Source organism: Tyto alba, unplaced genomic scaffold, assembly GCF_018691265.1.
Source record: "Tyto alba isolate M040663 unplaced genomic scaffold, T.alba_DEE_v4.0 Super-Scaffold_22, whole genome shotgun sequence".
Taxonomy (NCBI): domain Eukaryota; kingdom Metazoa; phylum Chordata; class Aves; order Strigiformes; family Tytonidae; genus Tyto; species Tyto alba.
This window is the reverse complement of record NW_024881296.1, coordinates 37,231,413-37,253,624: the sequence shown is the minus strand read 5'-3', so window position 1 is coordinate 37,253,624 and position 22,212 is coordinate 37,231,413. Positions and strand designations below refer to the sequence as shown.

General features: G+C 43.6%; 2 protein-coding genes across 4 annotated transcripts in view; one reads left to right on the top strand and one right to left on the bottom strand.

Annotated features, from left to right (window-relative positions):
• MCM9 (minichromosome maintenance 9 homologous recombination repair factor) overlaps positions 1–22,212 on the bottom strand; it is a 57,452-nt gene that overhangs the window by 15,894 nt on the left and 19,346 nt on the right. The gene's annotated exons all lie outside the window — the stretch shown is intronic.
• On the top strand, positions 716–12,418 carry ASF1A (anti-silencing function 1A histone chaperone). Its single transcript, XM_032992855.2, has 4 exons — positions 716–1,173; positions 4,927–5,042; positions 9,539–9,715; positions 11,988–12,418. The coding sequence occupies exons 1-4, from the start codon at positions 1,065–1,067 to the stop codon at positions 12,198–12,200; spliced, it is 615 nt and encodes a 204-aa protein (XP_032848746.1). The 5' UTR covers positions 716–1,064; the 3' UTR covers positions 12,201–12,418.

Sequence of the window (22,212 nt, the reverse complement as noted above, 5' to 3'; positions counted from 1 at the left end):
GCCTCCTCTCTGGGCTTCCTGCTGCTGCACAGGGATACATGTTGTTTCACAGTCTGATTATGTCACCTAGGCCCTTCTTTACAAAGATAGGAATGGGGTTGCTTCTTGACAGCACGGCTGTGTAAAAAGGACTGGGACAGCCTCTTGACAGCACCACGGCTGTGTAAAAGAGACACTCCGGTCCCTCCACGTGCCCCTCGGTGGGTGGCCTCGCTAGCAGCAGCCAGGTGGAATGGCGGCGGAAGGGAGGCCTGTGCGGGCGCAGGGCGCCCAGCACCCCGTCAGCGAGCCGCCTCGTATTCGGGGAGCACCCCAGCGAGCGAGGCACCGGCCTGTCCACAGGGCTGCCTTACGGCCACGGGGTCGGTGCCGCGGGGCTGACCAGCAACGGCTGCGGCTCCCCTGCCGGGGCTGGCCCCTCGAGAGGCAAATGCCCCCGTGCAGCCCCCATCAGCACCCAGCCCTCGCGAAACCAGCTCGCTGCCTCTCCCCGGCCACCGCTGCCTATAACAAGAAAAAAAAAAAATAAAAATGTATTAAAAATCCCCCCACCATAGCCCCCACGGCACATGGCGGAGCCCCACGGGCGAGGAGGGGCGAAGCCGTTGGAGGGCGGGTGCCTCGGCTGGGCTCCCTCCCTCCCGCCCCGGCCCCGGCCCCGGCCCCGCCCCGGAGCCGCCGCCGCCGCCGGGCCGCCCGTTTCCGCCGCCGCCGGGCGGGGGCGCCGCGGCGAGGCGCCGCGGGCCGCCGGGGCCCATCTTGCTGCCGCTCGGCGGCCGCGCTCGGGAGGGAGGGCCCTCGGCCGGCGTGCGGCCAATCCGGGCGGGCGCTGGCGGCGAGCAGGGCAGAATGGGCTGTAGTTTAGTGAAATAGGAAAGCTGCAAACAGTGCGGAGTGTTCCTGGTGTAAATAAAAGGGGGAAAAGAAAAGTTTCTGCAAGTCGCCGCTCTGCAGTCTCGCCCGGGCACTGGCACGGGGGTTTGTGCGTTGCAAAAAACGAACACACTGGACTTTACTGTGCTGCGTTAACACGCTCTTCCTATTGTTTGTGTTTTTTTCAAAATATGGCAAAGGTTCAGGTGAACAATGTAGTGGTGTTGGATAATCCTTCTCCTTTCTACAATCCTTTCCAATTCGAAATCACATTTGAGTGCATAGAGGACCTGTCGGAAGGTGAGTAGATTTTTTCCCGATACGGATTTTGTAACCCCGGGCTCTTAGTTTCTGGGGGTTTAAGGCTTAAACTTTGCGCAGGCCTGCTCCTACAATTTAACAGTTTTTCTCCTTCGCCGCATCACCGTGCCGAGGCGAAGGGATGTGCTCGCCGGCGCCCGAGCCGCCGCCGGAAAACCGCTCTCGCCGAGCCCCGGCGGGGAAAGTTGGCGGCGTCCGCCCGCCCTGGCCGCCGCGCCGGGGCCGCCTCTCCCCGCCATCGGCGAGGCGAGCCTCAAGTTGCGAGGAACTTGTTTGAGTGGTGGTAGCCATGTTGCCAGCTTTGTGTGTGCGTGGGGGGGGGGGGGGGGGGGGGGGGGGGCGGCAGCGCGACAGGGAGAGGGTTAACCGGGCTCGGCGGCCGCGCATCCCCGCGCCCGCGGGGAGACGGGCTCCTGCGCGGCCGCCGAGCCTGCGCCCGAGCGGTACTCGCTGCGCGGAAAACGCTCCGCAGCCAGCGCTTCCTTGGCCTCGTGCTCCATTTTAACACTTAAATTTTTTTTTTTTTTTTTTTTTTTTTTTTTTTTTAAAATCGCTGAGGCAGGCAGGGGCGGGCGGGCTCGCCCCCGGGTGGCGGTGGGTGCGCGGCGGCGCGGCGCGGTACGTTGGCTGCGGGAGCCTTAATGGTGGGGGAGGGGGCCCGCCGCCAGCCACTATTTTTGGAAGTCACTCGAAAGTTACCGGCAGCCGCCAGCGGGGGGGGCGGCCGCCCCGGCGGCGCCCCCGCCCTGCAGCCGCCCCGCCGGGGACCAACACCCCCCAGCACCCCTCCGGCTGAGTTTTGGGGCGCCGGTCGCCCTCCCCGCCGAGGGGCGCGCCGCGCCGCTGGCGGGCTCCCGCCTTCTCCTCAGCCGGGCGGGCCGCGAACCGCCTGCGCCTCGGCGGCGCTCCGCAGCGCCGCCGCCAGGCCGCGCCGCCGCTCTCCGCGGGAGCCGCCCCGAGAGGCCGCGCGTCACCCGCCCCTCGGGCGGGAGTTTTGAACGTCGGGGCGAGGAAGGCGGCGGGAGGGGTTGGGAAGGGGAAGCGGGGCGCTCCGGCCCGCCGGCAGCCCGGGCGGTGCGGGTGAGCAGCTGCCGCTCCGGGAAGAGGAGGAGGCCGCTCGGCCGGCGCCAGTCCCTTAGCGGAAAGGGGACAGGGCCTGGCCGCCGGCGGAGACCAGCGCCGGCCGGGGAGCCCCGGCGACCTGAGGGGCGAGAGGAAACCCGGAGGTGGCGGGTGCTGGCGCTTGACAGGCTCCCTGCCGCGGCGGTTAAACTTGCCTCGCCTTGCCTGCTTCCGTAGCAGTTTCTACTCGAGGGTGCCGGCGGCCTGGTGCCGGCCCGCTCGGCGCGGAGGGCTGGCCCGGCCCGGCCCGGCCCGGCCCCGCCGGGAGGGAGGGAGGGAGGGGAGGGTCGCGTCGCGCTGGCGGGAACTTCAGAGGAAGCCTCGCCTGAGCCTGGGGTTTCCTCCAGGCCTCTGCCCTCTCACAACCGGCCGACTCGTTCGCTGGGGCTGCCCGGGGCGGGGTGTGCTCTGTGCGCACCCCCGGGCTGCTGGCGGGAGCCCTCCGGTCTGGCCTCATCCGAAATGCGGCACCAGGCCCCTCGACGGCCGTGGGAGGCGGCGGTGCTCGGCACAAGGTGTCGGTGCCTTCCCTGCCAGTCGTGCACGGCTGTAGGTGACGTGCTCCTCTCGCTCGGGATTTATGTTAGAGTTAATCCCGGACAATAGGGATGAGGGGGAGTTATAGATGGTCTAATGCAAAATTCTCAGTTCCCTTCCCCCACCTAAATGCAGGTTAGACTACAGGATAAATTCAGGATGAGCGCTGCTATCTTTCACATTTTAAAGTAAGATCAAACCTAGCCTTTCTAGTCTTGATGAAAAATCTGCAGCCGTTGCCTTAGCTTTCACGTGCCAATATGTCTATTTACTGTGCTGTTTCTTCTTCAGCCAGTCTTGTGCATCATTGATCTTAAAATTAAACTCATGAACTCCAGCCCTCTTTTTTTAAAAGTTGTTACTCCATATCCAGATACCTAAACAGAATTTGGGTCAACCTATTAAACGTATAATTTAAAACTTTATTTTTTAAAAGTCCACTTTTTTAGTACTAAATACTACTGGTTTAGAATGAACTTTATATAGTTCTAGAATAATGGCCCAGGATGGTGTGATAAGATTAAGTAGTTTAGCCTAAAAGTCCTGATTTCTTTTAAGTAGTAACTTAACACTCAGAGGCTGACAAGAGAGGTCCTTAATTGTCCTGGATGAGTAGCCTGCAATACTGGCAGTAGCTAGTACTACATGCTTAAAGGTAAATAAAACCTCTGATATGCTACTTGGCTAGTTGTGCTGTGCTGAACAGAGGAGTAAAATCCCTTCCCAGACCCTATTAGTTATGTTACTTAAACCCCTAAAACCTGCACCAGTGTTAAGGACGATAAGCAAGAATTTATTAATGAGGAAAGAGAGTTGCAATCCTAAAGCATCTGAGTTGTGGTTTGTTTTTTTTTGTGGTTTTTTTTGTTGTTTTTTTTTTTTTTTTTTTTTTTTTTTTTGTTTTGTTATGCTTAAGTTCCATTCCAGCATGAAGAAACCTTTGTCATAGAATACCAGGTTAGAAGGTACAGTATGGATCAAATAATGTAAACCTTTGGATTTTGCAGAGCATAGTAATAAAGTAAATGTAATAGGGTATGGGTTTGTGCTTTTGCATAGAAAATCAGGGCGTTGTTCATAAGGAAAAAATATGAAATATACCATGTATGTTTTTAAGTAACAGTTTCAGTTTTTAGAAAAGTGTTAGTCATCGTTTTCTGCAATTGTGATCTTTTTTTTTCTTGTTTAAAAAGCAAAAAAATCTTGCTTTTAAGATCAGTTCCATGTGTGTATTTATGCATGTGTTTTTTAATCAAAAAATAAAAGTGAAAAAAGCTGGCCCAGGAAGAGTTAATGTGTGCTGCTAATTGGCAGTTTCACCTTTCAAACACCTGTGGTGGAGAGGGTGAGTTAGAAAAAACTGAATTGTAAGGAATGCTCGATTTTGGTGCACTCCTTTGATGCAAAATGCTACATTTACATTTTTTTTGCCTGTAGTTCCATTTCAGGATGTGGATAAAATCCAAGCAGCAATATCTTTGATGAGAATATGATCTAATCATGCTATCACAATTTTACATACTTCTCAGGTTGTACAAGTTACATGTGAAGGAAGAGGGGCATACAGTTGGTGTGCCTGGTGCTTATACAATGGGTTTTCTTATTCAATTAACTACCTTCCGTGATCAGTATAATTTAAACTGTAAGGTGTATATGTGGAAGGTGGGAATTTCTTTTGGGGAGGTGAGTCAGTATTCAAAGCATGTTAGAGGCATACATAGGCGTTATCCTGGTGCTGCAGCCATTCTGACAGAGAAAATGCTGAACATGACTCCCAACAAGTAAATGGGTCCTGTCTTCTGTACAAAATTTGAAAATTAACCTGACTATGAAAATAGAGGGATTCCTGTGGTATTGACTGACTAGAGAGTGATGATGGGGTGGTCTGGTTCGTGAGGACTGGAGCAGGCATTGATAAATTTACCCAATGAAGATGGGTCCTTGTTGTTTTAGGCCTGTTGCTGAAGAAGCAATTTTAGCCTATGCAAAACTGTAGATAGGCAAGGGTGGAAGACCCTTAACTGTAATGATAAATAATGTTTTTGTTTGGTTCTTATTTTTGGTTTGTTGTAGATTTGGAATGGAAAATAATTTATGTGGGTTCAGCTGAAAGCGAAGAGTATGATCAGGTGTTAGACTCTGTTTTAGTAGGACCTGTTCCTGCGGGCAGACACATGTTTGTATTTCAGGTAAGTTCAATTTAATTGTTTCTAAAGGTTTTGTGTTAATTTGTTTGAAGATGACTGTATCAAACTAAGAGGCACTTGAAAAATAATGGTAAGCTAGAAAAAAACTTCAGTCACCTCTTCAGGTATGATACGCCTTCCTTTCAATTTCAAGTCTGTTCATGAGCTGTTATTTCTTGCCTCTGGTATTTCCATGGTAATATTTTCACTTGTGGTACCAGTAATTGGAGATGGTGACATAAGCACTGTTCGTGTAGCTACTGATAATTTTGACCAGACTGGTTTGTAATATATTCTAGATCACTCAGTAATCAGAGTGCCAGTTACCTGGTTTACACTAGCACTATCAGTTTTAACTCTGCTGCAGTTGGTGGCAGTTTCAGACAATCAGGAGCACTAGGCTAATGTAGACAATATCTTCAGAAGATCAGGCCAACAACATTGTAAAACTCTGCCAGAACAGTCAAGAGTTCATTTCTGTTTGGCAGGACAAATGTTCAACCGTGATGTTCGGCTAAGCAAGCTAAATCACAACAAAATACAGCAGTTTGTAAAGTAAGACAGAATTCCAGTGGTATATAGCAAACATTTGGGACACAAGAGTGTAGATCAAGACTGCCCAACAAACTCTGGAGCACGTGACAGTCCTAGAAAATACTGCTGTGAAAGCCAAAAGTTAGTTAGAAGGAATAATGAAGGGAAGGAAAACAGGACAAGAGCAGCACTAAGATGGCTAACTAGCCTATTCTGGTTTCCATTTTAAGTCTGTGAGAAGGGGAAAAAAAAGTAAAGCAGACTCGCCTAAATTCTTATGGAAGCTTGTTTTTTTGTCTGGGGTTGTTTTTTTAATCAAAACTATGATTCAGCTCACTTTTTTTCTCTATTTATCAAATACTAGTGTTTGCCTTTTAAACTGAGAGCAAAAGCCAGCAGCAGAAATCAGACTGACACTGAGAACAGCTTATTGTATAAGAGCCATGTTAGTTTCCCAGATAATCTAAATTCACTCTAACTATTTAATGGCAATTGCATACTGGAGTACAAGCATTACAAAAAATGCTAATGAACACAATTTCTAATTTCTTATAGTTACTGCAACTGTTTTAAAATAATATCAACATTTGTGAGGCATCTTGATTAATCCTGTAAGGTCCAGGGGACTTTTTTATTTTCTTATAGAACAGGCTAAAGGAATAAGATTAGGCTGAAGGTTACATTTACCAACAACCTATGTGCAAATCAGTATTGAAAGATTTCTGTTTGGTTTTGGAGCTGGGCCTATGTTTTCCACAATGCAAATAAAGCAGATATATACCAAACGCATCATTTATTAACAGTTCTTCCATTATCAAGCTATTATAGCTTATGGCATTAATTGGTCAGATAATAGGTAAATCCTCTATTGCCCTCAAAGGGGGCTACCATGTAGCACTATATCCAGATAAATCAGCTGGCATTTACATTTCTAAATTAAAAGATGCACTGTTCTCAATTAACTTACGAAGAATCATTGTTGATTGTGATGGGAAGGAGCAGGAGGCAGGTACCTAAAAAGGCATGTTTGGGCTGTATAATTAGTAAGGCCCTGAAAATTAAATTTACTGGTCTTACAGTTTCTGTAAGATGGACTCATTGACTGTATGCAGGTTATAACTGATGCTACAGCTAAATTAAGAGTAGATATGTAGACATTTTTCTTAGATCGGACTAGGTCCTGTAAGAGAGTCAGTACTCCTGTGTTATAATCAAGTATCCCTTTTATTTTTTACGGAAGTACTGTTGGTGTAAGTATGTTAAGACTTTAAAAGCACTGGATTTCAGTTGAGGTTAGGACTCAACTAATCTGTATAGAGGAGACCACCAAACCCCAAAGTGTGGCAACAGGCCTTTGCTGATGTCTGAAGCGTTTTATTCACCAAGCTGAAGCAGCCTGGGAGATGGAGAGAACTAGCAAGGGAAGGCTGGAATGGGGCAAAGCACAGAACTGCAGGAGGCATATACTACAAAGAAAAGAGACTATGTTCATGAGGGACAGCACAAGGAAAGGATCTTTGTGGAAATGTGTAAAATTTTCAGCTAATAATATGCTGTAGATGTTTCTAAATAGGAAAATGGCTGCAACGGCAAGTAAAATGGAGTACTACACAGATAAGATACCAAGGATGATAAAACTACCTTTGTTGAAAAGAAGCTGTGTATCAGGTTGGGAAGTCAGCCTTACATAAGGATGGAAAACTCTTTTCACACTTACACAGTCAGCCTTTTTTTAAAAAACAAACAAACAAAAACAAAACAAAAAACAACAAAACCCCAACATTTAAAAATGTTTCAATATTAAAGGCCCACAGCTTGGCCTATTTGGTTCTAAATACCAAGATACAAGTAATGAAACCTGATTCTTTCTGTCTGTGCACTTGGGGATTTATAATAAATTCACAGAAACTTCTTTTTGAGAATACAAGCACATAATTTACTATCTTTAAGTGGGGATGTGACCTTAGCTATCTACTGTGCAATAATAGCTATGTGAATAAATGTATCCCATGGAAAAGCAAGGTAATTCAAGACAACATATAGATTACTTAAGAATTTTATGAAATAACTCAATTTCTAGCATTCGACAGTGATTTTTATGTAAAAGTTAATGTACTGCTTCTTTGCCTATGAAAATAACCTGTTTGCAACTGCTCACTTATCACTTAATCATACCAAGCTCTTTTTTCTTTTACCTGTGTATGATCATTTATTTCCCAGGCAATTAAGAGGTTTGACATCCAAGACAGGAAGTTCAAAATTTGAGAAAAAATAGTTTTAAACACCATTCAGTGTCTTTTCTACTCAGTAAAACAATGCTTGAGAGTTAAGTAGGATTAAACTAGACTGTTTCCTTGAGATCACAGCTGTATTGTAGGATATTACAGTACACAAAATGACAATGGGAACCTGGAAGAACTAGAATCCCATGTTAGTCTGTGAGTTGTTTCATGGAGGGTTAAGTCGAACAGTGTCCTCTTGCAATACATTAGTCTGTAACTGCCCACTGTGGAGTTTCAAGTAATCAGATGGTTCTGGGCACTGTTAGAACAAGACTACTGAATTAAAGTAGTGATTTCACCTATATTGGCAGTTCTTGTGATTTCTTCAAGCTCCTACACTTGGCCTATTCTTTGGTCATCTTCTCTATTCCCCTGTGCAAGCTGTAAAGCCATTTGGACATTTTCTGTTCCCTTCAGGGCTGGAGGAAGTTGTGTTCTACCTGATTCCCTGGTTGCTTCTCTTCCCCGGGTGTATTTGTATCTGAAGGGTCTGACTTGACTAATTCTTCTGCAAAGTGCCTACAGCTTCTTAAAAAAAGCTAGTCTGGTTTGAAGGCTTAGCATTGAAGTAGCAAAGAGGAGAAGCCAATGCTGCATGACCACTAGCTCCTAAATTTCACTGTACTGGAGCACACAAATACTACAGAAATAGAAGAGATGAAAGGGATAGCAGGAATTAATCCTATTTGGCCTTAGGCAAGAATTGTTACACCTGAACCATTCTAACATACACTGTTAATACCAACTTGTACTTGCAACGCAGGTGCTTGTTGTTGGCTTCGGATATTCATGTAAAATTGTAAATATGAAGCTGTTTCCTTTATGCTTAGATTGCTGTTACTTTAAATTCTACAGCAAAATGAGGCATCACATTTTATCAATAAATGTGTAGTTAGGAAGCATTTTAAGGGACTGATGTGAGCCACGTTTTACAAGGTGAATTTTATTGATTATTAGTAACTGCAGAGCCACATTAAGTAAGGATATTGAGGAAGATTATAAGAGTTGCCTGTTAATTAGGATTGCATTCTGGCTGAAAATGTCAGATGTCTTAGAGCAATGATGCATCTAACTGCATACGTTTTAACAAACGTAGGCATGTGGAAGGAGGCAAGAGAAAATAGTTTATTTCCTTCCTAGAAATCTGTGGGACAGCTCAAACCTCACTGTAGCCTGTCCCTGCTCTTCTTGCTGAATTATGAATTGCAGTCTGTATTTTTAAGGGCTTAGTCTTGTTAAAAACACACATACAGACCAATTCAACCTCAGAGATACCAAAAAAAAAAAAAAAATCCCAAACCCATCTCTTACTCTACTAAATTACCAGGATGGGCTGGAGAACAATGGCACTGTAGAATTGGAGGGATGTTAGTACACTTGCTGGAACAAGAGTTCAGCTGATCATATATTTAAAAGCAGTTTTGGATCAAAGCTGTCTAATCACCCATGAGAAATATCAGCACACAGTATTACTGTATTCTAAATAATTCTGTCTCTAGAGGATCGTATCCTAAATTCAGAGTTGATGTTGTTGTGAAAGCAGGTATATTTTCTGGTTAACTTGAAGAACAATTTTAAATGCAGTCACTACTCAGCTGCTAAAACATACTACTTAAGATTCCCCTGCTAGATAGGCATGTGGTATCAATTTTATTTTAATCCATCTTTCCCTTTCACATTTAGGCTGATGCACCTAACCCAGGGCTTATTCCAGATGCAGATGCAGTAGGTGTAACAGTTGTGCTAATTACATGCACCTATCGAGGTCAAGAATTTATTAGAGTCGGCTACTATGTAAACAATGAATATACGGAAACAGAACTAAGAGAGAATCCACCAGTAAAGCCAGATTTTTCTAAGGTAAGGCACATTTTGTTTTAGTCATATATCAAAGGTATGCTTACAGAAAGAGGTTTTTAAAGAAACAAAACCAAACCCCAAGCGATTCCTTAAAGTGCATCAAAAAATGGAAAAGACTTGGGGGGACAAACTACAAGTGCCATGTAGTTGCCATAAATTTGGAGAACGTTGAGAAACCTGCAGCAGTTTCCACCAGCTTGAAGGCTTGGCTGGGCTTCATTATTATTTTACACTGACTGTGAAATAAACTGTTGGGTTCCCTATACCTGCACCACAAAGTGGCTCTGTTCTTCAGAAAAAACAGAGTAATGTTTTGGTTTTTTTTTTTTTTTAAGACAGTCAACCTGGAACTAGGTTTTAATTTAACGCAGTTGTTATCCAGCTCCCTTAGTGTTAAGAGCTGCAGTTTCTGCAAAACAGTAACAACCAAACTGAAGAACAAGTTATATATAAAATGAGAGATGATGGGTAGCCTGGTAAGAACAGGTTGGATGATGATCTGATCAATGGACAGCTTGACCAAGGAAGCATACCGACTAAGTTTTAAAAATAAATATCCTTCATGGTAAAAATTAAACCAGGACTAGAATTTCAAGATGATGTGAAACAGAATTATTTTGAACCTAATACTTTGAGGAGAAGGATTGATTGAACATCAAAACCTAGTAAAAATCTTGTGAAATACTCTACCCAGGAATATTCTCTATAAACCAACAAGGTTCTACACGGCATCTGGGTTTGTTTTCATGGAATATTTTGTGGAGTTTGGTTTTCTCTTTATGAAAGCTGACGTACACGTGTACTCATGTTTCAAAGTTGTGTGATGGTGAAAAAATGTTATTTCTCAAGTTTTCATTAATTATATGACCGGTTATATGAAGAAATTAATAGGATAATGCATGTACTGTAAAGACTGGTACAGAGTGAAAATCCCCATAGTCCCTAAAACTGATCTTCAAATTTAACTAAACTGAATTGGTATGTAAATTGGTTTTTAAAAGTCGCTAATGATCTTCTATGCTTAACTTAATTTTCAGGGATCAGATGCTCAACATGTTTTCAAAATTCAAAATTACAGTTAATTTTGAATATTCTTAAATTTATAATCTTTCATTTAAATCATATACTTATTTGTTATTATGGGGTGTGAATGCCAGAATCTTGACTTCCTTTAAGCACTTCAATTTAGAAATGCCTAGAACTACTTGTTTTAATTCTCTGCTTATATAAAAAGCTAGCTCTGCTTCTATGAAGAACAGCAAAAGCTATCATGTATTTGTATAAAGTCCTTAATGTGACTTTGGGACAGATTTAAACATACAAGTAGTAGGTTATTAAACTGATCAATTGATGGGTAATAGATCTATTAGGTTCAAAAAAAGAAATGGTCTTGTTAGTTTGCATACGGGGTTGGGAAGTATTTAATGGGAGTGCACTTCCTTGGAGAATAAAATGAGCATTACTACCAAAGCAAACTTTTCCTGTGATCAGTCTTAACTTTCATAATGAATGGCCAGCAGTGATAAGTTGCCATCCTCTGGTTAACTATATGTTACCTTGAGAATCGTGAAAGATTAAGGGAAAGTGAGCTGCTTCTTTTTTTGTTGCATACATAAACAAATACAGCATGTTTTCAAAGGAAAATGAAGGTCAGCCGTGAGAATAAAATACATGACTAATGTCTAGGCATGTCCACTGCCACAATATTAATATATTCCAATTCTAAGTGATGTTTTTACTTTAGTAGACAAATTAAAATTCAGCTAGTGAAATCAATCTAAAGCATGGTAATTTAATTTAAGGATAGGTTGTACTCTTAAATGAAGACAGACCGTTGATGGAATTGATACAATTATTGCAAACAATATAAAGTTAATGCAGAATTTTATGAAGTACTGTGGTTTGCAGAATTTTTGTGGGGATAGTCATTTGCTTTACTAAAAGCTGCCTAAAATAATAAGCACCTGCACTTGACTTGCAGAGTTCTCATATATCCTTGAACTCATAACACTTAAAAATCCCCTCTTAAGAAAGCAGTTGCTTTGCTCAGTAGGCTATTAGAGTAAATGAACAAGTGGTGTGTTTCTGTAAGCATGTTTCTGATCTATAATAGATAGTAGCTATACATCCATATTTATATGAATTCCCTTTTAAAAGAAATTATTTTACACATAGAAGTCTATGGGGAGTAAAAGGAAAAAAATCTATATGAATGTGAACTCTAGTTTGAGATGCACACGTTACATAATCCATGTATTTTCTTCTCTCTCAGCTTCAAAGGAATATTTTGGCATCTAATCCCAGAGTCACGAGATTCCACATTAATTGGGAAGACAACACTGAAAAACTGGAAGATGCAGAGAGCAGTAACCCAAATCTACAGTCACTGCTTTCTACAGATGCATTACCTTCAGCATCAAAGGGGTGGTCAACATCAGAAAATTCATTAAATGTTATGTTAGAATCTCATATGGACTGCATGTGACTAACCACCATCGTTTTGGTACTGTATATGTGTTAAACTGTAAAAACAACCAGAACTATTTCCCTCAAATTCCATAAGTACATAGTTGACAAGCAATGTGAAGATCTTGTTTTAAAACATCCTGTAGAAAGTTTATAAAAAAAAAAAAAAGCACCAAAAAACCAAACAAACAGTATTTGAGCAAATTGTGGAATATAAATACAACTATTTTTAAGTAATTGCTTTTTTCTCTAATGTGTTATTCTATGTGGTCTAAACCAAACCTGATTAAAGTATACATATTCTCCCCCCCTTCCCCCTTTACTTTGTAAGCAGTATTAAAAGCTAAAAAACTGAAAGTTAAAACATTCAGGCAAAATGAAGGAATAATGCCATGTCCTCGTCTCTGATATCCAGATTGCCAAATATAAAGTGCCCTTTAATAGCAGCTTAAGAACAAAACTGTCATTAGATGAAGTGCAAAGAAAAAAAAGTACATCTCAAAAAAAAAAAAAAAGTCATCCAAAAATGTCTTCTTGCTGTGAAAGCAGACAGCACAGTATAATTTTAGGTGCAAGCTTCTTTTCCTTTCAAGGCACATAGTTGTTACTTAAAGCATGCAATTTGAGATTTACCATCTGCTATCTTGGATTTTAGGTTTGGGTTTTGTTTTTTTCAATCTGCTGCTGCTGTTTAGTCAAACTGTGGTTTAAGGACAATGTTTCATGTGAATTTGGGTGGGCATCTCAGGAGAGAACCCTTTTTCAGACACCCTAATAGCACACACACTTGATTGGAAGGATTCAGGCAGTTACTAGAAAATTTAAAGCATCAAAAGGAATAGCATGAGTATCCAAAAAATGCTCTTCTGCAGGATTACTATGTACAACTGCTGGCTGGTACATTTATTTTCAGGTATGCTCTATTCTTGTAGTCTTTAACTAGTAATAAGGCGTTTAGATGCTTGCTTTCAGTTTTTTGAAACATCTGGAATTGAAAACTTTCCTGTTTTCTCTCTACCCTTTAAGGCACTCCTGTGCACTGGTATATATCAAGATTCAAACCCTGTTGTGGCAGGCATGACACGCTCAAGAATACATTGCCTGCCCGGAAACATCCCTTATTACCTGGGGCATCCTTGAAGATAAAAAGAACTAAGCAGTAAATTGTAAAGACGTAAGACATTATTATGACACTAACAATTCAGTTATTCCTTCCAATTCTCATTAGCCATATACGTTTACTGTGACTATATGTGCATTTAAAATTGTAGCCTGTCATGTCAGATTACAGGAATATAGTTCTGCTAGTTACTACTAACCACCCAAACTGTGAACCCTTGTAGGTTCCAGGCTCTTAAGAAAAGGTAGATTTCATGATGACTGACAGTATAGCTATGAATAAAAATAGAATGCTTTCTCTCCTCTTTCTGCCTTCTCTAATAGGAATGAAGATGTCCCAAGCAGTTAGTGCTTCTGTCTTTCCACATCATTAGTGAAACTGTCTTCATTTCAACCGTGTATATTTTTCAGAGCAGAAAGGAATGACCTGATCGGAATGTACATGCCCGTGTTTCTTTCTTGTATAGAAACTCAGCAGTACGTATGGTAGCTGAATTATATTAATGAAATCCATCAATATTTGGAACCCTAATTCTAATGTGTGCTCTAAAAAAAAATACCTCTGTAATTGTTTAAAATGATGATTAGCAATTTAAAAATATCAACACTGTAATATTGGTATGACTTAACACAAGGAACTGGTCCCCCAAACCAGCAGTTGCTTCCCTTGAGGGCTGAAATTATGTGGAGTTTTAAGAAAGATTTTTTGATTCTTCAATTATATTGCGACTTTAAGGTCTACAGTGACATTTTGAGATTTTTCATGCACTTTATTGTTCTATTTGTAAATTTATTTAAGATACCTCTTAAATGTAAGCATGTAAATAACTTGGTCATCTGCTGAAAGATTGGCAGGCTAATGAAGTCTGCCTTCAGCTAAGGCTACTGTAGTAGTATTTCAAACCCCTGTACCTATTGAGAATTCAAATGAAAACATGATCAAGCACAAACTGTAACTGGGATCCATCCATCAGTAGCACGAAGGCTTCTTAGAAGCATATGCCACAAAGTGATGGAAGCAAACTGTTAATGCTACCACAGAATCAACTACAAAATACAGTCAGCAAAACTACGTCACCCAGCAAACCAGTTAGAGAAATCGAAAAGTGAAGGTCTACTGTTCTGTTTAGGAGGAAAAAAATTCAACTGTGCACGAGAACGCGTGTGCAATAAATTTCAAGCTAGCCAGGATGGCATGATGCTGCAGTAGAATTTGGTGCCACCTTACCTGATACACTAACACATCGTAGATATAGCCGACCCACCAATTACAGGAAAATAACCCTACTGTGATTGGTGAAAACTGGAGAAAAACAACCATACCTCATGAGAGCACCTCATGATCTTTGCAAGGGAAGTGGTCTTTCTGTGCTTTTTGAGAGACTGGATGCCTCTCGGGTCTTCTATAACTTTGCCCAGATCTCAGCAATTCATACACATTGTCTTCTGAATATCACGTTTCCTGGCAGTATCACTATTCCAGAGACTTGGAATTTGAGAAACTAAATTCCAGTACTCCAGAGACTTGGAATTTGAGAAATTAAATTCCAGTACTCCAGAGGCTTCAGGTTTGATCATCGGGCAACATCACAGCACAAACTTAGTGGTATTAAAAGACACAGGGCATGTGAGGCATCTCTGTAAAGACTTGCCTGTGATATCTGAAAGTTTTGAAACAGCAGGGCTGTACACATGACATAGAGGCAGGTAGTCCAGACAGCACAGCATTACAGTTACCAGGTCAAAGATGAGTTCACCTTCCCACGAACTCCTGCTTGCAGAGACCACCAGGATGCAAGGGAATGCCACAGACTCTATCGACAGGACTGGTGATGCATCTCACTGTGTTTTTACCTTGGATAGACAGATAGACTCGGTTCCACTAGAAGATTCCCACAATGCTGATCAGAGCTTATTCATGTACGAAGAAGTAAACGGATCAGACAAGTTAACACTATGGATGAAAAACATGGGTGGGTTTTTTTATATCTAGCTTGAAAAAATCTCGTCCCTTCACTTTACAGCCACTGTGAGTTATTCACGCATCACCTTCAGTCTCAATTACTGTGACAGTCTGAAGGGGGCAAAAAGGCACCCGATCTGTGGTAATGGAATCTGGTGAAATTTAACCTCTCCAGTGGCTCTACAAAGCTTCACTGAAAAAGCCAACCCTTAGTACCCATCTTCAAGACCACAGCAACTCAGAACTTCACTACAATAACCAGTCGCTTAGTTTAGCTCACCAGACAATTCGTACTCTTGACATGTGCGTGACAAAGTCACAAAGACAAATCTGATCATCTGACAGTCCACATTTTTCTTTGCTGGGCCTCAACTGCTGATTTGCTGTAAGTCAGCTCAGACTGGAGGTTAGCCACTTGCAGCTACACAAAGATTGCCCGCTGCCATCTGAAAATGGTCATAGGGGACAAAAAGGAAGAAATAAAAACAAAACACTTTATGCATATACACTCCTGGCAAATCCTCATTTACCAGAGACAGAAAAAGAGCAAAGTTAAGTAAAGCTTGTGGCTCCAGTCTGGGCAGCTGCAGATCCTTCAGATACTTAACTACCCGACCGCTGGTCCATAGCACAGTGGTCCGCAAGCTTGCAGATTCTCTGATTTTTTTTTTTGAGAGCCACAGAAGTTTAGCCTGGAGATGGTGGGTGAATTGTTCCTGTTGTTGCTAGCTGGAGGGCTCTGCTCAGTGCCCCTGGGGAAGACACAACAAAACTGACAACTACCTATAGGGGCTGGCAGTGTGTGCAGGACTGTTCATGCTAGGCCTTCCCTTTTGTATTTATGTTTCCATTTCTGCTTCTTGAGAGCTGGCCTTGTAGTGTGGGATATGAGAGCTAGGCTGCAGAAGACAGGTGGAGGGATTTTTGCTTGATTTTTAGTCTAGGCAGAGAAGAATGTCTAAGGAAGAAGAGCCAGCCGAAGTCACTAGGGAGGCTTTGTGAAAGGCAAAACCCGGGTTTCTATCTTGAACTTAAAAAGCAAAGGCCCTTTCAGAAGGGGATGGAGGGAGGGTACGCTTCAACATCTCCAACTTTTGGTAACGCTGGTTTGGAGGCATGACTGGGTACTCATTGTCTGTGGCATGAGGGATGTGGCCTCCCTGCAGATAGAGAAAATCAGAGGAAGGAAGTCTGTGTGCTGCAGAAGGGCTCTACCAGCTGTGTAAGAGACAACAGCTACGTGTTAGCAGCAGTGTTAAGAACGGGTTGAAATGTCAGGAACTTTTAAGGAGTTCTTGAGTCTCCCTCCAAAACACCCCTGGGCCTTTGAGATAAGGAGGCCTACCTTCCACCATAAGGGGGTCCTCCAGTTTGTCCTGTCTCACCTGCACTGATACAAACCTACACTGATACAAACTGGGAAGAAGCAGAGGCTTTATGGTATGGTAAAGAGAATCCTGAAGACATGCGATACCCATCCAAAAATCAATTGTTTGGAATGCCTGCCATTTCAACAACAGGAGGTAAAAAGTCTGATGAAGGCCTGCCTGAATCTATTATGCCAGAAGTGCCAACATGATGAAGATGTTGCTCCTGCAGTACTTCCAATCCATCCTAACTACAGGTCTGCATATATAGATGTATGAAGAGACCAACATTTCTGAAGACAGATAACTACTTTGCTAAATAATCTTTTGCATGCAGGTAGTCAAGGTAAGCTGTGCCTCAGTACAAAGCCATCTTGGAGCAGCATTACTGAGAGGAAATTAAGGGAATTTAAGAATCTGCAAGAGATGAGACATTGTTACAGATGTGGCATATCTCTAATGAGGTTTGATCATGACTTCAGAATTCATTCCTTCGAGAAGTCTAGCACACTTCCTAGAGAGTTAAGGCCTCTTCAACTTGAGCCCCAACTGTTTAAGGAAGAGCCAATGAAGTCATGCTCTCAGGAAAATATTTTCAAGGTACATGCTGAATATTTTCAAGGTGCACGTACAATTATGACTATCCAGGAAAACAAGAATCCTGTGGTAGAAGCAAAGATCCAACAAGCATGGCCTAAAGGCTGCATCTCTATTAATAATCTTATCAGGGCCAGGGTATGGATCCACAGTGGAAAACTCTTCCCTGGTGCTGTCTTGGCCTGTACCAACTAGGGAATGCCCAGAGACAGTTTGGGGATCTACAAACAGGGGAAAATATCTCCAGTTCCAGTGTCTTGCATACCGCAGGATACTGACAGCAAGTACTCTCTTCATAACCATAGCTGGTTATGGCTCCATGGATGGCTCACCTCAGCCACTTTGGTTTCTAATGGATTGGAAGAGGGACAAGTGTTAGCACCTGAAGCCTGCCTAGCAGGGAGAGGCTTACTATGAAAAAGGAAAATGGGGGTTTCCCCTGGAGCCTTCAAGGAAAAGAAAAAAGACATAGTCGCCAACTGCTGCTGGCATGATATGGACAATGTTAGACATTGAAAAATGTCAGCAAGAAGGCAGTACTCTCGATGGCTCTGCAAAGGCTGTAAGAGGAGAGGCCAGAAGGCTGCATTTCATGCAGCTCAGGAAGGCAGATTGTACAGAACTGGAGAGCTGGAGAAACAGCTGATAGCCTCCCAGAGTTTTAGACAAGCTGTTCTAAATACAGTTCACAAAATTCTCTAAGCAGTCCATCTGTGGAGGGACACAACACCAAACAAAACTTTGCGGAAATGTGAACAGCCAAATAGGCACCAGGAAGCAGCAGAATGACTCTGGCCCGGATGTCGGCGAGCTCCAGACCTGCCAGCAGCAGGCATGTGTTGGTGCCTGTTCCTATGGAGTCAAACACACCACTCGATTGCTGGAGACCTCAAGCTCCAGGGGCAAATTAAATATTTTCTTACTAGTGATTATCTTATCCAAATGTGCATAAGCAGCACTACAGCTCTGGGACTGCAAAACAGTTGGTTAAACTCAGTAGTAAGGTGGGAACCCACAGAGATTTTGTTAAAATCTCACTAAGACTCTATCTTTCTGGAAAACGGCGTACCAATTTCTAAAAATTTAAGGTACCTGAGTGACTCCCTGTGATTCTTATATGAGAGGCTAGCTGGGGAGAATGAACCAAGCCTTTAAAAAACCTAAACACTGTGTAGACGGAACCAGCCGGTGGGACAGATGGTTCCCCCCATCTTTTATTTACAAACCAGAAAGTCCTGTAGTGGTCAAACAAAATTTTGCCATCGAGTTGTTGAATGTGGGCTGGTCTTCTGGCTGCCAATTTTCATTAGATGTGGGAGAAGTGAACTCTGGTTCCTCACAGAAGTGCTAAACTTGCAGAGAACTCTCAACAGAAAACTTGTAAGTGTTCTCAAGAAGGATGACCTAATAAAACAGGCAAACTCAGAAACGCTATCTGTAGAGTGGAGGTAAAGTTCTGTTTTTTTCCAAAACAGATTATTGGTCATTTGTAAGGGCTGTTTCCAGCAAGCAGGCAACTTGAGCCTGTTGGTGAGATACGAAAACTGGTGGTCTTCCATACCAATTTACTAGAACAAGAAAGCAGGGTGTGAGCCAGAATCGTACTTTCAGAATCAGGCAAAACACATCTGATGAAGCACAGACTTTGTTTAAAAAGTGCTGAGGCAGGCAGGAACCTGACTGAAAGAGCAGAGGCCCAACAGCAACTCAAGCTGTGAAGTTAAGTCATTTTCTGGAATTCTGTGAGGCAATTCCAGTTAGGTCTGGATGGGGTGATGGGCTGCAGTGGGCACATGACACCACTGGGCCCCAAAGGATCACAGTGGATCTCAAAACACATGATACCTAAGGTAGAGCTGGAAAGAAAGGGAATTTTGGCACACAGAGAATGTTAATGATCGAATATGCTGTCCTGGCACCAGTAAATGTTTGTATAGAAAACCAGGGAAAACTGATACGATAGGCAGTTTTGGAAGCGGAATTCTAACTCTACGGTCGATAAATAGCTCATGTTCTAAACCAGTAATGGATGGGTAAAGGGTACAAGACGTGTTAATGCACAAAATCTTACCAAAGGTTGGTTAGATATTGGCAGTTTTCTCTAAAAGAAAAATCCAAATGTAAGACAGCTTTTAGCACTTCTCTGGGGTTTAGCAAATCTCAAGTGTGTCTTTTGGCCTACGTGAACTGTAATCCCAGAGCCAGCAATTAAACTGCAATCAGGATTGATTTTTCTGTAATGTAAGGAACTAGTTGAAAGTGGAACTTAAGGATTTAGTCTTTGTACACTGGAGGGAAAAATGTGCATTAGGACTCTCCTCACGAGAAAGCAGAAACGCGTAATTTCAAGTGTGCAATTACGACAAGGAAAGCAAAACAATTGAATTGCTCTTTAAACTCATCATTCGGAGCTTCTGCACAAAGAGCAAATTGACAAAATCAGTGTTCAGTACAGTTACAAACATATTCATAAGTAAGACACTCCTTGCACAGGGAAGGCAAAGAAAAGAATTCAAACTACATCCAAACTCCTGGGCTAGAAATTAACATTTTAGTCTAGCAGTTCTAGCCATGGAAAGGTTCCCTGAAATTCAGCTAGGGTTAATAAGAGTTCTTCCTATGGATTCAAGCGGGCACCTCCAGTGTTTTGGAATTTTACCTTTGAACAAGTGCGGAATCCTGAAAAACTAGTAGAACATTTGCAAAACATACGCCGCTGCCCCAGCAATTCCAGGGAGACACAAATCACTGCAGCGTGCTGGGGCCTGGCCCACGCCTACTGAGCCCTGTTCAACACTGGCCAGTACCCCCAAAGGGAAGAGAAGGTCGCTGGATCCGACAGTACAGTGAGAGGCACTGCGGCCACCGCCACCCTGGCAACAGGCACTGTGGCTGAACCAGAGAACCAACCCATGCCTGTATCAGTTGCTCATATACATAAGAAAAAAGATACAAAAAAAGTCACTTTGCTTTGTAAGGGATGACGATGAACCAGGACCATCACGAGAACCGGAGGAAGAGGCAGGACCAGAGGTAATCACCTGATCCCTGAGTGAGCTGTGAGAAGAGAAAGGATTTCAGCTCTCCAGGCAAGCACATTATCACCTGGCTGCTCCGATGCCGGGATAACAGAGCCAGTAGCTTGGAATTAGAGGGTAAGGAAGCCAAGCAGCTGGGATCCCTTTCGAGGGAAGGGGGCATTGACAAAGTGACTGGAAAAAAGGCACAAACCCTCAGCCGTTGGAGGTGACTTCTGCCAGGCATGAGGGAAAGGTATCCCTTCAAAGATTTTCTATGTCATCCAAGTAAGTGGACTACCATGGAGAGAGGTATCCAACACTCGAGGGAATTAGTCATGCGGGAGATGGTTATTATGACCTAGGTGATGCGCAGTTACCCACAGATCCAGATGAAGACCAATGCACCCGGCCACGTGGCGGCAGTTCGTATGGAGCGCACCATCGTTGCATGTCAATGCACTAGCAGTAGTGCACTGGAAAGATGAAGAGGGACCAACAGTAGATGAATTCACCTGCCGACTCCAGCAATACAAAGAAAGTCTCTCCTCCTCCCTCATCGCGGCTACGGAGAGGTTGCCTGACATACTAGCTGAGAAACTATCCCGAGAGTTCCAGTAATTCAAAGAGGATATGTTTTACTCCCCACCTGCACGGAGTAGGATCTCAGCTATTAGGAATTAAGCATGCCCCTGCTCAAGAAAGAGAAGATAGAAGGCACACACCACAATGGCAGCCGTGGTTTTGCCTGACTATGGAGAAGGCATGAGAAAATGGGATGGAAAAACCTACCTCAATCCTAGAAGAGCCGGTATGTGAGTTGTGAGGAAAAACAATCACAAAAGGGGATTCTTCCAGGAAAAATGCCGCTCTAGTTTCCAGTGGGCAATTCCCCAGACAGAGTAGAAGGGCTAATCTTACTTCTGATCATCTTGAAGGGACTTCTAAGTCATTTTTATAAGTAGCAAAGACTCTGACCAGGATTAGAGGAGCCCTGTCTCCAGCCACGTGGAAGAAAGGGCCAACCGGGCTTATTGGACTGTGGATCATTTGATGGCCTGGTATGTTAGACCCACAGGAATATAAAGCTCTAGTGGACACCAATGCACAGTGCAACTTAATGCCATCAAGTTATAAAAGGGCAGAACCCATCGATATTTCTGGAGTGACAAGGGGAATCCCAACTGTGTTTAAGTGGGAGTGAATGGAAAACGCAGCCCATTGTGACTGGCCCGGAGACTCTGTGCACCCTTGGCATAGACTACCTCAGCAGAGGGTATTTTAAGGACCTAAAGGGGTGTCCGTGGGCTTTTGGTATAGCTGCCTTGGAGACGGAGGAAATTAAACAGCTGTCAACCATGCCGGGTCTATCTGAGGACCCTCTGGTTGTGGGGTTGCTGAGAATCGAAGGAAAAAGGAGTGCCAGTGGTTACCACGATGGTGCACCCGTGGCAATACTGCACCAACTGAGACTCCCTGGTTCCCATCCATAAGCTGATTCATGGACTGGAGAGCCAAGGGGTGATCAGCAGGACTCTCCCACCCTTGAACAGTCCCATATGGCCAGTGCACAAGTCTAATGGAGAGCGGAGACTGACAGTAGACATCGTGGCCTGGATGAAGTCATGCCACTGCTGAGCTCTGCCATGCTGGACATACTAGAACTTCAACACAAACTGGAGTCAAAGGCAGCCAAGTGGTACGCCACAATTGGTATCGCTAATGCCTTTGGCAGCAGAGTGCAGGCCACAGTTTGCTTTCACCTGGAGAGGCGTCCAGTACACCTGGAATTGACTGCCCCAGGGCTGGAAACACAGCCCCACCGTTTGGCATGGACTGGTCCCGACTGCACTGGAACAGGGTGAAGCTCTGGAATACCCGCAATATGTTGATGACATCATCCTATGGGGCAACAAAGCAGAAGTAGTTTTTGAGAAAGGGGAGAAAATAATCCAAATCCTTCTGAAA